This window comes from Vanacampus margaritifer, chromosome 8 (genome assembly GCF_051991255.1).
Source record: "Vanacampus margaritifer isolate UIUO_Vmar chromosome 8, RoL_Vmar_1.0, whole genome shotgun sequence".
Lineage (NCBI taxonomy): Eukaryota > Metazoa > Chordata > Actinopteri > Syngnathiformes > Syngnathidae > Vanacampus > Vanacampus margaritifer.
The window spans coordinates 16298168-16314700 of record NC_135439.1 but is presented as its reverse complement, the minus strand read 5'-3'; the positions used below and the strand labels follow the sequence as shown (position 1 = coordinate 16314700).

General features: G+C 39.5%; 1 protein-coding gene across 1 annotated transcript in view; it reads right to left on the bottom strand.

The window, feature by feature from the left end:
* The window catches only part of cntn2 (contactin 2), a 30866-nt gene extending 15018 nt beyond the window's left edge, over positions 1–15848 (bottom strand). The window contains exons 1-11 of the mRNA XM_077573944.1: positions 15619–15848; positions 10280–10400; positions 7606–7747; positions 6770–6945; positions 5850–5945; positions 5507–5719; positions 3317–3419; positions 1635–1816; positions 1395–1531; positions 686–815; positions 443–593 (exon numbers count right to left, since the gene is read on the bottom strand). Of these exons, the coding sequence (XP_077430070.1) occupies positions 443–593; positions 686–815; positions 1395–1531; positions 1635–1816; positions 3317–3419; positions 5507–5719; positions 5850–5945; positions 6770–6945; positions 7606–7747; positions 10280–10337 (1388 nt within the window). The 5' untranslated portion in view covers positions 10338–10400; positions 15619–15848. The remainder of the gene's footprint in view (positions 1–442; positions 594–685; positions 816–1394; positions 1532–1634; positions 1817–3316; positions 3420–5506; positions 5720–5849; positions 5946–6769; positions 6946–7605; positions 7748–10279; positions 10401–15618) is intronic.
* Positions 15849–16533: the final 685 nt, after the last annotated feature.

Sequence of the window (16533 nt, the reverse complement as noted above, 5' to 3'; positions counted from 1 at the left end):
ATTACTGAAAAAACGGAATAAGGTAGAAACAAACTTTTTTTTCTGAGGAAAGATGAGAGTCCAATCTTTCATTTGGTAGTATGTGTGTTTCCATAGTCCAAACACAACATTTTCTGTGGACCTTGAAAGATTAGTCAAAATGCTTAAATCGGCTGGCACCACGGCATCCCTTTTCTGAAAACGTCTGGCAGTCAAAGAGTTAACAAAAAAGAAGGTGCTACAGACGAGGCACGGGCGCCGTAAAGTCGAAACGACGTATGCTGTATCTCAATTTTTATTTTTTGACACATGAAGACCCTTTTAGAGCCGGTCACATATTACAGTCAAGCATGTTTTTCTTTCACTATCCACCCTCCCTTGATGTCATGATAAATCCACTTTTTATTGTACCGTAAAGGGTTCATATGATAATTAAGAAATTTGTAGCTGCTACTGTAAATACCTGCTACTGTTGGTGAGCAACTCAGTTCCACGACTCCAGAACAGGCTGGGCTTCGGGGCTGCTCGTGGGCGACACTCAATCATCACCTGTCCCCCTCTGGCCGCAGGGATCAGTTTCCGCACAGGGTTCAATCTGAAGTCCGGAGCTTGAACTGGAGCAGCGAGACGGTCCGGAGCAGAGATCGAGTTGACCAAACTTTAGCTGAAGAGTCTGTTCGTCTAAATAAAACGATATTTTGTTTACCTTGGACTCTTAGCTCTGCAGTAGAGTAGATTGTTCCATGCTTGTTCTCAGCAACACATTGGTACATCCCAGAATCCTCCAGGGCGAGGTTGCTGATCTTGAGACGAGCTCCATTGACTTCTACTCTATCCTGGAAAGTACATATAGGGTTCATTAGGACACAGCAAGGTAGAAGGGAGGTTATAAACGGGATGCACAAGTGCGCAGATGCATTGTGAATAGTCATATGCGCGGCAGATTCAATTACCTGCCTTTGCATTCAAAGAACTTTGCATAGACGTCAAAGTCAAGTTAACAGCCACAAAGATTGCTTCCTTGGGTTAACTTCAGAATGAACAAGTGTTATGTTGGCCGGCTTGTCTCACACAGAAATGGCTGCTAGTCTCGAGGGGTGGCAGAGACATCGACAAAAGAGCTGTATTACGTTCAGGGAGTATTGGAGGTCAAGTTGCTGCTCTTTTTCGCTTGCACTGCTGATAAACACGCACATCAGACTTGACTTCCTAAAGACTGCAGAGACTACAGATGGGCCGGATGTGGCCCCCGGGCCCAACTTTTCAGGCGCCTGTATGTTCATCCATGGGCACCAAACAACAACCTTTGTATGTGCAACCGTGGTTATAAAGAGAAAATAATTTCTTTCATAATACAACATTCAAGACCAAATGAGGGTGATTGAAAATGATTTCACATTCATTTTTCTTTGCACCTGTGTAATGAGTGGCTGTCCATTGCGGAGCCAGCGGATGGAAGGTCGTGGTTTACCAGCAGCCACGCAACTCCAGTGTAGCTCAGAACTGATCTCGACTTCAGAGTCACTCATCACCTGCAACCAGTCTGGCTGAGCTGAAGCATAAAAAAAAGAACTACATGGAAAATGACATCAAAAAGTGCCGATGTATAAAAACAACAGTGATTAACTGCAAAATAATTAAGTGCTAACAAAAACCTTGGACACTGATGCGGCCCTGGTACATATCAACTCCCTCGGAATTGTGGGCTTCACACTCATAGACACCCTCGTCGTCAAAGGAGAGATCCGGTAGGATGAGAGTGGGACCCACAACACTAGAACCTGCCTTGGACGGCATGAGTCCATCCACCTTTTTCCATTTCAGTTTAGGGACTGGACTATAAGAAAACATATAGAAATCAGTACTCCAAGTGAGGAAAAAATACAGGATTAAAGATTTAGGATGGGTATTTTCAAATGGAACTGTGGTACAGGTCCAGACTATGTCAAGGTCTCATGAGGGACCCATGGTTAATTGCGGTTCAATAAAAGGAATATGTGCATAATCACACAGCTGTTTTTTCCCCGCTCACAACACCGCTGCCACAGACTGCATACGCAGCTATATTCAGTATTACAGTAGTGCCTGTTGTGATCATGTGACCATAATGAGCCAATCCAACAGTTTGTTTACCGGAAGAGATTCGAGGGGATTGATGACGTGGGATGCGAATGTTGACGGAAATTTTATGGAATGAATGGACCGGGGTTATGTTAGCTTTTTATTTTTAAATATAACTGCGTAGGACAATCCCTCTAAATCACTGTAGAAAGCAATTTATTAAATGAATTATTATCAATATCATCTGAAATATTTATACTTGATAAGTTAAAAATACTTATACTTAATAAGCGCCCCTCCAACACAGCGTCAACGGGGGTGGGGTGGTTAAAAAAACAAGAGTGTTTTTTAATTGCCCACATCACATGTGCGGCCGACGACATTATCTGCAATGAGAGATCTTGTTTACCTATTTGAACACACTTTACGCATGCCAATTTCGTCTCTCATACCTCAGTGAGTCCATTTCTGCTTCCGCAATTTGAAGGACTGTGTGCGCGCCTCGACCGCTCAAATTTTAATGGGAAAGAGGAGAGCTTCTTTTGATTGGCTGAAATCAGCCGTGTCGCATGCCACAACAGAGCAAAACACTATCTACATTAGTCAAGCAAAATACAAAGAAAGAAACCACTCCCCAATGGTTGCCCCGGATCGCATGAATTGTAGTGCAGCATAAACGCGCATTTAGCGACGTAAAGGAATATGTCAATGTAACTGCCGAAACTTTACTCGAAGGTAAACATCATTTTAACCTAAATTATGCATCTACCTGCGTTGATTCACATGCTTAATTTGCCTGTTCAGTGTTACTTGAGATTCAGTCTGAGATGGCTTTTTTGTAGTTGTACAATTCATCAAGTACAATTTATAGTGAAATGTAGGCCTGATGTGTTTGTTTCGCTTTCTGGACATTTAAGTTATTGCTGCATTTAAATGTGCATTGTTTGAGATGTGTGTTTAACAAATACTTTGAATGTCTGTGCTTTGAGTACATACATTCATGTTAATACTCTAGTGTCCATTAGTAGGATTAAAATCCTTTCATTTATGGTGCAGACACACATAAGGTATTTTTTTTCAAGGAAAACAAAACATCATAATGTTGAAATCCACAAATAAGCAATTAAGAAGTTTGAAATTTTGGTATTTGACAAATCAAAATATTCTGAGGTCTAAACCTTTGCCCTGAAAAATCCCTTGCAACAAGAACCCCCTCTGAATTTCATTTGAAGATTCCTGGTTTAGAAGAAGACTGAAGATACATTTTGAAACTTACTTCCCATAGGCGAAGCACTCCAACTGGGCAGTGTGTCCAGCGAGGGCGTAGGTCTCCGCTGGAAAGCGTACTTTGATGCTCGGAGCTGACTTCTTTGGATTGGCTGCAATCAAACGAGCAGTTTATTTCACTAAGATAATTTATTTCTCGAATGATAAGTATTGGTGTGCAATGCGTTTGTTGCTTACTAGATATCTAGAACCATTGTGGCGGTATTATATGAGCATACAAAAAAAAACGAATGCAGAGCCAAGCATAGTGAATTCGACAGGCAATATTTGAGATATTTTCTATCTACAGCAGTATCTTAATGGATAAAAACTCAACTGCACTGTCGTTCAGGGGTGCCCCATTACGTTATTCACGAGCACACTATGGGAGTGTCGGTCGGTGACTTTAACTCAGCCACTGTCAGCCCTCTCTGTTTTATGCTATTGCTCTCGGAAAGAAAAAAAAAAGAAAGAAAAAAAAAGAAAAAAGTTTGATGCTATTGATATATCTGCCTACCTGTCAACAGCAGTGAATGAGTTTTGAAAAAAAGTAGACGACCATCTAAGTCAATTGATCAACGTACAAGGCAGCCAGTCATACCCCTGTTGCGCTACTGCACATGCATGTACAATTGCGCTATCTGGAAAAAGACTAGCAAACTACGAGTTGCCTTATTAGCATCCCGATTTGTTTCGTCTACTCTAAACTTAATAATAAAGCGCAAGTGATGCACCTTTTTGAGGTTGTTAGGTGCATAAAAACACATGTGCACATCACAATCTGTCAGACTACAACTGCTACCATCGGCAAAACCAAAGAACTTTCAAAAGACACTCGTGACAAAATGGTGGACCCCTCCACAAGCATGAAATAAACTACGGGGGCAATTGCCCAGCAGCTTGGTGAAAATTGCTTGGGCAATTGCTAGAAAATAGAAGAAAGTAATGATGACTGTCAAGCTCTCTTGGACTGGGGCTCCATGCAAGATTTCAAATTTGTGGGGTATCAGTGATGCTCAGAAAGGCGAGGAATCAGCCCAGAACAGCTGGGACCATCGTTTCAAAGGTTACTATTGGTAATACACTGAGACATCAAAATATAAAATCATGCACAGCACGCAGGGTTCCCCTGCTTAAGTCAGCACATGTCGAGGATCGTTTGACCATCTGGATGATCCAGAGGAATCATGGGCGAAAGGCATGTGGTCAGATGAGACTAAAATATATATATTTTTGTCTTATAACTCCACTTGCCATGTAAGGAGGAAGAAAAGGGATGAGTACCGTTCCAATAACATCATCCCTATTGTGAAGCAAGGGCTTGGAAGCGTCATGCTTTGGGGGTTTTCTGCACAGGGGACAGGGTGACTTTGCCGTATTAAGCAGAAGATGAACAGGGCCATGTATTGTGAGATTCGAGCATTGAAGATGGGTCGTGGTTGGGTCTTCAAGCATGACAACAAACCAAAGCACACAGCCATCATAATCAAGAAGTGGCTTCGTAAGAGGTTTTGGAGTGGCCTAGCCAGTCTCCATAAATGATCCAAAAGAAAATCTTTGAAGGAAGCTGAAACTCCACGTTCCTCAGCAAGAACTACAGGAATTGTTTGACCTCTGTAAATGTGAACAAAGGCTTTTGTACCAAATATGAACCTTTATTTTCTCACATGTTCAAATACTTATTCCCAGCACTAACATACAAATAAATTCTTTAAAAATTATACAATGTAATTTTCAGATTTTTTTATTTTAAATTGTGACTCTCACAGTGGTCATACACCTATGAGGAAAAATTCAGAGCCATCATGATTTCAAAGTGGGAGAACTTGCAAAGGTGTTCAATTTTTTTGTTTCCTCACTGTATATTTTACATACAAATACTTGTAAGTATGGTATATTTAAAATTAATGAATGTATTTATTCATTATCTAAATGAATATTATAGGTAGATCATTTCAACTTGGTGATTAGATTAAAAAGTGTGGGCACCTACTGTAGTTGTTCTACTATGGTTGGTCAATTACAATTATCTCTTAGCAAAAAAAATATACAAAAAATCATAAATGTGTCCAAATTTTGGATGGAAAATTGAGATGCGTTTTTGAACTCATTTTAAGATCCTAAGTTCCATAGTGAACACTTTTGCCTTTTTTAAATATGACTTGCATGCTACGGCATATACTGTACTGTGCAGTCTTGCCTTCAGGCAGAACGGTGAGTTGGTTAGCTTTGCTGAAGGTGCTCTTTGTACTGATGTCCATGTTGATGGTAGTGAAGCAGAAGTAGTTTCCAGTGTCGTTGGGCTCCGCTTTGGCAAGGTAGAGATTGCCAGTTACCTGGGATACAAACCAGCGGCCATCATCTTTCTTTATGAAGTTGGGAAACTCATTGAGGAGCCACCTGTAGGACAGAGCTGCAAAGCGGGAAGATTGAGGTTTATCTGATTAGGCAACAGTACAGGTGAGGAGTACTTCACCTTTTCGAGTAAGTCATCCTGTATTCCTAAAGGTCTAAAATATTACATAATGGCATTAAAAGGATACCTGGGTAATGTGGAGGTGGCTGACATGCTAGGAATGTTCCGATGCCTTCATAAGCTGTCTGAGGACTCCTGCTGTCAGGAGGGAAGTCGTCAAGGTCTTAAAGGAAAGAAAGAATCATTTTACAAACAAAAAATAGACCATCCACATGGCCGGCGGCTATCTGGAACATATAAATCAGTTACTTTTTATAATGTGAAAATTTCTCAAGCATCACTAACAATGTACGTGGCAACAATCAACTTCCAGAAAACAGTCAGAATTACTTTCAAAATTGTGAAGTGGATTATAACTTCATCTGTTCATTAATTTTCTATACCGCTTGTCCTCATTAGGGTGAACAGGGTCCAGCATTTACATTTGCCTGATGGCCCGGGTCGGGTCACCCAAAGTTCACTGGTGTTGGCCCGACTGGGCCACCAGGTCAAATTTTCGCATTCGTGGTTTTCACATGCGTGAAATTCGGGTTTAAAAAATCAAAGTTAAAAAAATGTCGGCTACCAAAGAAAGTAGCTGTAATTGTAATTTTGAATGGTAAAAATCAAAGTGACTCACTTTAAAAGCTTGCAGGCATTGTTTAAAAGTTTTTAAGTCTTAAGTGCACCTTGTGCCACGTTTAAGGCAATAAACACCATTGCATTTGAAAAGCTCCAACTAGATGGAAGAGTACACTTGTAAACCTGCATTCATTTTTCACAATTTCCTGACATAAAAGAAAAATCCAAATGGACATTAGAAATGGGCATTATTGATTTGCAAATATGCTCCTAAAAGAGAAAAAATATTTCAAGCCTTGCTGTATGGCTGAATAAGAACTATTGACCTATTTATTTTGGTGGGAGTAAAAAAACTGTCACTTTGAGGGTCAGTAACAATTCCATCTCAGAAGCTCAACAGAAAACAGAAGTCATTCATTCACTTACAGCCAAATTTTAAGTTGGCTGCCCTGCTGATGATGGTTCCACAGCGGTTGATGGCCAGACACTGATAAGAGCCTGTGTCTCGACCAGACTCGGGTCTGCTAATCACGAGGTTGCCAGCAACTAGAGTATAACGGAGGTCTAAACCCAGCGGGACCTCAGTACCATTCACCAACCACCTGCACATCAAAGAGAAAGTTAAAAAAAAAGATGCCATACAAGAATAGAAGTCTTTTTATAGCGTTTGTAACTTGCTCAGCACTTGATGCATGCACTTGATTTTTCAAGCCGGTGATTTTTAATTAATATAAATTTTATTACTATTTAAAAAATATTCAGTATGTAACTAGTTGTATGTACGGTAACCCACTGGAAATACACAAGCAGAGGTAACCAAACATTGTGAAATTTAGACACAGCACAACATCACACTTTTGAAGTAAGGAAGAAACCGAGTACTTTTTTTTTGTGTGGTGAAAGACATGAATATGATGCCGTTTTATTGATGGTAAAAGTAAAAACCAGAGGTCTTATTTAGGTTTAAAAACCCGAATAAGAGCATATTCTGGTTACTGCATGTGTTTACATGGCCTTACAACACCCGAATATTGCCAGTATTCTGGTTTCAAAAGGGTTATTGCCTGCATGTAAACATAGTCATTGGTTTGGCTTGAAAACATTGGCAGACTGACAATGACGGAAGGGGTCCACGGCGCCAACGAATGACAGACCAGCAAAAATATGTAGGCTAAGATGCTCGGTCAATACTCAGGTCAATGCTCTGGATGCTTTGGTCAATACCAATACAACGCTGTGTGCTAGCCTGCAGGATTACCTACCTGTAGGAAGCAGCTGGACTTGCCCTGGCCTGACAGCTGAGAACTACCTTCCCTTCACTCAAGCCTTCTGGGTAAATTAAACCGCTTGGCTGTTCTTCAAAAACTGGACCACTGTCATGACCAGAGACACACACATCTCCACCTACCAAAAAACAAAACACACATCACAGAGTTAAAAAAAAAAAAAGTCTCAAAATCTTGTTAAGAAAAAATAGTATTAGACCTATTATGGAAATTAGCTAGATGAATATGAAACAAGAGATGCAATAATTCTGTGACCCACTGACGTCACCAAACCTTAACATTATTCTCTTGTGATGCTTTTTCAGGCTTTCACAGAAGGGGTTACTCCCTTTAGTCTCCTTTTAGTTTTGTTTTTAGCATACTCTATAAGCAAAGGTGTCAAACTCCAGTCCTCGAAAGCCGCAGTCCTGCAGGTTTTAGAGGTTTCCCTCCTCAAACGCAGCAGAAACATATAATGAGGATCGTTATCAGGTTTCTGCAGAGCTTGCTGATGAATCAGGTGTGTTTGAGGAGGGAGAGAGTCGCGCTTATCAGTTCATCGAATGGCTTTAGGCCTCCAGATGCAGGATACGCTACATTAGCTTGTTATTTATGCATCTTAATGAAACCTCTTAACAATGTGGTTGATTGACTACTGGTTGAGAAAGTGTGCTTGTGGATATTCTGATTCATTCAGGTTGTTTCTTGAATGGCTCCAAACTGGACTGCTCTGTTGGACTTAGAAGACGTTTTGCTTCTCAGCCGAGAAGGCTTCATCAGTTCATATGACAATGTTTCGTTAAGACAGACCAGTCTGAGTTGTCAAAACCCAACTATTTATGCTCAAAGTTGGAGGCATGCCACACCACTGGAAATAAATTGTATCATTCTTTCGAGATGCATCTGACCATTGTTAAGAAGCCTCGCAATGAGTCATTGGGTGGAAACTCCCTCATTAATATTCCCTTCTATTATAAAAAGCTAGGGAGCTACCTCTATAGTCACGGGAGACTGTGTTTTTGCTCTTTATTGGAGTTGAAATCCAGAGGTGGGCAGTCTGTCAGGAGTTTCTGTCTGTTTGTCCGTCTGCTGTTTTGCTGACGAATGGCGAATGACGCGGAAGGTAAAAAAAAAATGGCGGACTAAGTAACGCCGAACGTGGGTTTTCGTTCTTAAGTGTAATTGTCACTCACCGAGTTAATGCTGCATTTGAGGATGGTCGGAAGTCTGACTTTTCAGAGTTCAAATCAGGAAGTGTGTACGGGAACGCTCCCTTGAACTCGGAAATTCCACTTGCGAAGTCGGGAAAAAAAAGGACCCCGACTTCACCGACGGACTACAAGTGACGTCACACAATGGCGACTCCTTTGGAAACACAGACTGTGAATGGTAAAACACAATCTACTCTAGTATAAAACTAAATAGCTTTCTTCATTCATAAATATTCGACATAACTTCACGTAACAACGTGTGTGACAGTATACCGCTATCTCCCTGCATGAAATTATACGGTGAACTACTCAACTGTATGAAATCCTTATGTGATAAGATAAAAACAATAAATGAAGCAAAATTACAAGAAGGTAAGTTTGCTGGAGGTCAAAATGAGTTTTGAGGACTAAAATAAAAAAAACAATTTATCACTATCCGCCATTTTGGTTGTTTACTTTCGCCTTAAACGCTTTTAGGTCAAAACTGGGAAAAACCCACTCGGATGTATCTGACTTCTGACCATCCTCGAATGCAGCATAAATACCGATGATAAAGTTCAGTGTCTAAATAAACTTTTTTAAAAAATTTAAAAAAAATACTTCTTAGCCAATCAAAGCCAGCAACAAGTCTCAGCAGAGATCATTTATTGAACACAGGAATAGTCATTCTCATATACAGTATACAGTATATTCAATGCAGCCCCTCTTGAGCAAAACACACAAAGAAACACACCGCAGACACGCAGCGAGTGCTTCCTTCAGTTGTCAGCAAAACAAGCGTCTGTCTGTGAGAGATATGTTTGTACTTGACCCGCTGAGTGACGATTACACTGTTACACAACAGTTATTCGAAACAACTTTGCCGGAGCGCATATTGGACTTTTGATGACGTCGAGGTCAGATATATGCGACCTGCCCGTTCAGACTGCGCTTGCATTGCAAAAATGCGGATACGTATCCCATCTTGGACCACATATGAAAGTGACCCAGGTCGGAAAGGAAAAAATCGGAATTGAGCCAGACATAAAAAAGTCAGATACAGGTTGCATTTTGGCAAAAAAATCCGATCTGGGTCGCATTTGCCTGCAGTGTGAACGTAGCCTTATTCTGCCGTTTTGGGTCATTCGTCATCAAAACAAGGGTCCGTCAGTGGCGGACCAAACGACGGACAGTCCATCACTCCCGACGGACTGCCCACTTCTGTTAATCACTTACCACGTCTCCACTCCCAGTGTTTACTTTCTCCACAACAATGGCAGAGAAACATGGTGGCCAATGGTTGACGTATTGGCTCCAATTTCCAGCAAGCATGCATTAAATCAATTCAACGCACTGTTTGTATGCACTCCTAACTATTGAGCTTTATCCATGTACAATATGTATAAGCAGCATACATGAAATAAATATGGAACAAAAGAAGTGTGAACAGGATGTGAACGTGTGTGATTGCATGAACTTGCCAAAAGCCTTGAGTGTAAGTGAGCTGAGGACCAGCATGGTCAATAAAGACTCCACCATCTTGATCCACTTCACGAAGAGATTACTTTTGGACAGTATCTTACAGGTGAGTCCCGTTTATGCCTAAAAACAGGACAAAAACATTATTAAATAATATAAAGAGAAATGTGTGTATATGTACTATATGTGGGTGTATTTTGTCAATTTTTATTTCCTGTGATTTCTTGATTGAACAGGTTTGGAGGTAATCGGGCAAGTGAAAATTAAATCACCTTAAGTCAGCTAACTTGAATAGTTTTTGATTTCCCTAAATAAAATAAAATAAAATTCAAAACTGCATTTTATGTTTACTTGGGTTATTCATGCAACCATCCATTCTCTGAACCACTTAACCTCACTCGGGTCAAAGTCATGCTGGATCCTATCCCTACTGTCATTTATGTACATTTATTTGATGATCTTAATCACTAAAGTCAGAAACTTTAAATGAAATAAGAAAGGTTCTTCCATAAGGAACCAGATACATAGCATAAAGCCCCAAAAATATAAAAATATTCAGTTAGTTTTATACTACAAAAAAAAATCTTAGATTTTCTTAAAGGCTTAAATAAAACAGTATAAAAATGCTGAATATATATATATATATATATAAAGGTTTCCCACAGTGCTTTATAGATTTTTTTCACGGCCCCCTGCCAGGAAGCGACACACCCGTCATCCACACCATTTGGGATAAGGCAATCCGAAACATCCAAAAGATAAGTCAAGCTAGCCATCAAACCACCAACTTCAAAGTAAAAGTTTTTACTATTGCTATTGCTTTGGCGTCAATGTATTATTCGTTAAGCTTTATTTTGAAGTTAGCTTTAGCATAGGAGGCGTTTTATGCTGAGTATATTTACAGCTTCCTTGACATGTCTAAATGACGGGGCCGGTACAAGCGTCAGAAAAAAATCTTGTATCATTAATTTGAGGACCCCCTAGTTGCCAAAACGCTCTCATACATGTGACTTATGTGATCCCACAAGGATTTTCAACTTCCTCTGCTGCTATTATAGTGAACGTGGACCGATCATGTTGCTTTCATTTGAACGTGCAGTTTTTTTGCTACTACAGTGTGAGGTCATCGAATCAGAAATATTTTCAGCATTGCAGGGCCCGCCCCTATGGGAAACTATCATCCTAATGGACAGACATGGATTGAGTGGCGAGAGTGACAAAGGTCTCACCAGAGTCTTTTCAATTTAACTGCTGGATCAATAACGGTGAGTTGGGAAGCACAATGTACAGATTTTACAGTGTCGAGACATCTTGAATAATGAACTCTGAATAATGAAGTCACAATCGAAGTTCCAAGCTTCTTTGTCAGGGAGCGTCTGTCACTCTGACCACAACCGGGTACTACGGGTAGACAAATTGATGGTAGTTTCCATCCACTCTATGTCCATAACACTTATCCTCATTATGGGTGAAACTTACAAGTTCCTAATAGGGATGTAACAAGGAGTGAGTTCCTCCTCATATTGACTCGGTTCACATATTACATTCCCCTTCATCTGACGATTGACGTGGATTTTAAACAGAGAAGGGCCAAAACATCCCTTGTGAAAATTAAACTGCACTAAAAAACTAGCCACCAGAGGGTGCTAGAATTGCACAAATGGAAATCAACCTGACTTTTTAACAGATGTGCTGCTTTTAATATCATGATATGACGACTACGATATTGTGGCAGTTTTAATATCGCGATATCACGATATTGGCGTGAGGGGGCCTGAAACCGCGGGGGCGACCGGCAGTGGCACTTGCAGCGAGCGGGCGATGGCTGACTGTCGCCGCCGCTGCCACCTCGCTCCCGCCCCACGTCCACTCAAACCTGGTCCAGGCCGGGCTGCGGCTGCCGTTGGGTTCTTCTGTTGCCGCATTTGCACCCAAGGCGCCATGAATGGAGCGAACGACACGATACATGAATATGTATATGTTATTTTAGCATGATGTGGAGGCTACCACGTTACGTTTGAACTGGCTCCCGATGTGGTCTGTAGGGCAATACTCCAGTAGCCTTTTTTTTTCTCTCTCTCTCTCTGGAGAGCTCAGTATTGTTCATTCGGTAATTCTACCGATTTGACATGTCATCATTTTTGCTCTCTTTTTATTTTTAATTTTATTTTTTTAAATTAATTTTTATTTTGTATGTGGGTGAGTATGTGCATGTGCATGTGTATGTGTGTGTGTGGGGGGGGGGGGGTGCATGTGTGCGTGCGTGTGAGTGTGTATTCATTAGTTCACCTAAAACCTATTAAAAATCCCATACCGTTCACCTAAACCGAATACTTCAGAATCCAGCTAGGGTTGTGAGGTTGTCAGGAGACCCGAGGAAGGATCAAAGAAAAGAAAGGAAAGTGAAATCCAGCACCGACCAGACATTACCTACTACCCACCGGGTTACCAACCAGAGTCTTTCACCAACCCCAGAAATATTTAAATTCCAACTAATTAGGGAGACCTCAAGAGACCAAAGGAGAGACTGAGGAAAGGAAGGAAGGACAGACGACGCAGAATACTAAATAACTCGATAGTTGCAGCCCTACTGTGTTCCTTAAAAGGAAGTTGTACAACCACATATTTTTATTGGGGCTTTTTTCCCCCCTGGCCACTGGATTGTTTGTTTCATTTTATTTATCTATTTTTTCAAATTACTTTTATGATCAAATTGAAAAAATATAGTTGCCATTAATTTCAAGCAAAAAAAAAAAAAAATCTGTCATTGTTTTTTGGGGAAATTCTATGTATCATAAGTACTAATGGTATTAGCACTTGGCATCACTGGCTGAGTACTGAAGATTTGAGTATCGGTATCGATCTAAAAAACAGTGGTATCGAACATCCCATATATATATATATATATATATATATATATATATATATATATATGTAATTTGCTAATTCTAGGATTAAAAACTCACTCACTACTTTAAGTGGTGTTACTGAAGTTCCTGAGCTGCCTGAGATGGGCCAATACAAATTTTGATTAGTTCAATATGACTATTGTCAGAATTGCAGTTGAAAAAATCAGGAATGTAGAATTATTTTGACAGAGTTACAAGCAAATGGTATTAATCTGATTCAATGGGTTTAAAACCATAAATATGAATAATAAAATCAGTTGTCTCTCTCTGTTTTTCTTGGTTTACGCTAGGCGGCACAAAGAGGACTTGAGCAAGGATGTGCGCAACTGGGAACAATTGGTAATTAGCCTCCAGTCATTATCCCTGCAGTCACACTAGAACGGCGCCAGCCCGAACGTTTGTCTGTCTCGCCGCTTGCTGTTATGCTGCATTATGTCTGGCTCCATTTTTGGGATTTTGCTGTAAAATGGATGTTTTAGTTTCATATCTCATGAAGTTCTGTGTTTATTATGTTGTTGTTTTTTATTCTATTGGGTATTTTATTTATTTATTTATTTCTACTTAGTAGCGCCTTATGTTGCCACTTTTCTTATTTCATACTTTAGTACAGGAGTTGTTCCAAATGATGTTTGCGCGTGCCAAATGCATGCAAACTCGATTTTGCACTCAAACAGATTTGGTGATCAGTTTCTTCTTCGGTAGTTGCTTCAGGTTTCTCTGGTGCACTGCTGTGGATATAGCGCCTCCATAATGGTGCAACGCTGCAACTGCAGTTAAAATACATTGCTGCCGAGCTCAATCAACACAGCTGCAGCGCTGCCTATAAGAGCCTATAAACTTGAAATGAGGCTTTTTTTTAAAGTATTATTATTTCTTTGTGTTAAATTAAAAACATCACAAAATAATCAGTGACATATTCGTTTTTGTTTTTATTGCCAATTGAATGAGAATCAGATTCCAACATTCAACTTGGCTGTTGAATGTTGGGAGTTCCTTGGTGGTCCTTAGTGGGCCTAAGGAGGTGCTTAGTTTACCTTTGTTCAGCTCTGCATATTTTATTGTATATTAATTAGGGCTGTCAAACGATTTAACCATTCAATTAAAAAGGCTATTTATCAACATTTTTTGCCTGCGAAATTTGAAGAGCAACTGTTATGTGTTAATTCTTTCTACATTTAATGTTATGAGGACGTCTTCAACATGTTTTGTTTTTCCACTGCGCACACTCATCCTCCTCTTTTTCTAATCAGTTAATTACTTACATAATTTAAAATGAAAAAAATGACCACAATATTTTGACATGAACAAACGTTCATTAAATGCTTTACTTTATTGCATGTAGTTATGTTTATTGCTCAAACGCAATCTGTGCTACCTTTAATGCAACCATCCGCTGTCAAGCTAAAGGAAATAATAGAATAATAAGGAATTATTGGTGTGATTAATCTGCGTTAATAGCCTACATGATTAACGTGATAATTGTTTGTGATTAATCAATGAATTAATGCTTTAACTTTGACAGCACTAATATTAATGCAACCATTTTTTTTAAATCATATATTAATACAACAAAATAAATCATTATAATTATGATACAATGTTATAAAAAAAATATATATATATGTGTGATGTGTTATTTTTCCAAATGCTATGCATCTCAAACTAACACGCAGGCACATGTAAAATGTGATCGCTGTCCACTTTCCAATTTATCTGTGGTTTGCACCTACTTTAAACAAGAAATTTTTGTGGGGCTCACACATAACCGCAGTTTTGAGAAAGAATAGGATTTTTTCTAAGAGTTGAACTTTTGTTGTTGTCATTGTTGTTTAAATAAAGTGTAATATATAATAAATTAGTAATATGAACCACTCAAAGGGCAGACAGGCTTAATTGACATATTAGATGGAATGACCAGTATAATGAACGTTATATTACAAGAATGGTGAGTGACCTGCTGAAACCAGGTTGTAATCACTTAAATGCTGAAGATAATAAGTCCCCAAGTGTGTTTGGGCATTAATAACGCAGGTTCGTTATAATCAGCCCAACTATTTCACCACTAGAGTGACTAATACAAAATCATTAAAAAAAAAAAAATCTTTCCTAAACGTTATCTACATTATTTGTGCGCGTGCATGCGTTAACTGTTTTTTTGTTTTTGTTTTTTTTAGTTTGAAACAGCGTTCAGCAACACACATTGGACGATAAACGCGTTTTGATGAGAGATAGAAGAAAAAAAAAGCAAGTAATGATGTTGTGGTTCTGCCCGTGTTCTGACGCGACTGCGTCAAACTCACATTACAGATTGCATTCTCCTAGTGTAAATGTAAAAACAAAGCCTACACCGGTTCGCTGGTGTCAAATATGGGCTTTGGGCATTAAAAATAAGATGACGGCATATGCACTGAATATGGCGTTTGTTTACTTACCTTGAACCCCACCAATGTATCCCAAAAACGGCGGCAGCAGCAGCAATGGGAGCTGCTCAGTTTAACAAGGGGAAGAAGGCGTTTATCCCCGCATCAAGCAACCAAAAAACGTGTTTCAGATGAACACAATGTAAGTGTGCAGTTCTCTGTGCAGCCACATTCTACTGTCCCGCTCTCCCCTTCTCGCCCCCTGCTTTCCCTTTCTTTGCATCCCTCCTTTCTTACCATCACCGTCTGGTCGATTTTCACACCAAGTTGACGTCGATAAGAAAATAACACTTCCGGGGGGTTCTTTATTTTTTTACAAAGTAAAAGTCAATATGTTGTGTTTTTAGATTTTATTTTTTTTGTTGGCTAATCGGGAAACCTTTGACTGATTTAATTAGTAATAATTACAATAAAACGCATGGTGGAACCACCAGGTCTGAACAAGGATGTATGTTGTGTTTTTGTTGTTGTTTTTTTGTTTGTTTTTTTACATACATACATAGCCATCATTAAACCCGGGTTACATGTTCAAAATAAAGTAGGAAGAAGTAAAAAAATAAAAAATAAAAAAAAATCATTGACTCCCTTACAACAACAAAAAACACATAAACCTGCACATATACTAAGTACAGGAAACTAAGCAGAGAAACTGAATGATGTTTTGTGCGTCCGTGCGTGTTTCTGTGTGCGTGCGTGCGTGCGTTTAAGTTATTTTGAATGTACAGCTCCAGTCATTTAATATTTCACTGGGGAAAAATGAGATACCAAATAGTTGTCATTTTAATTAATTAATGACTTATTCATTTACTCACTTAGTGATTTATTTATTGATTTACATCTTTTAAGAAAGACATGTGATGTGTGTAAGTGTTGGTTTGGCGGGGACCACCCAAAAACACCACATCTGGTCTCTTGTACACATCGTGT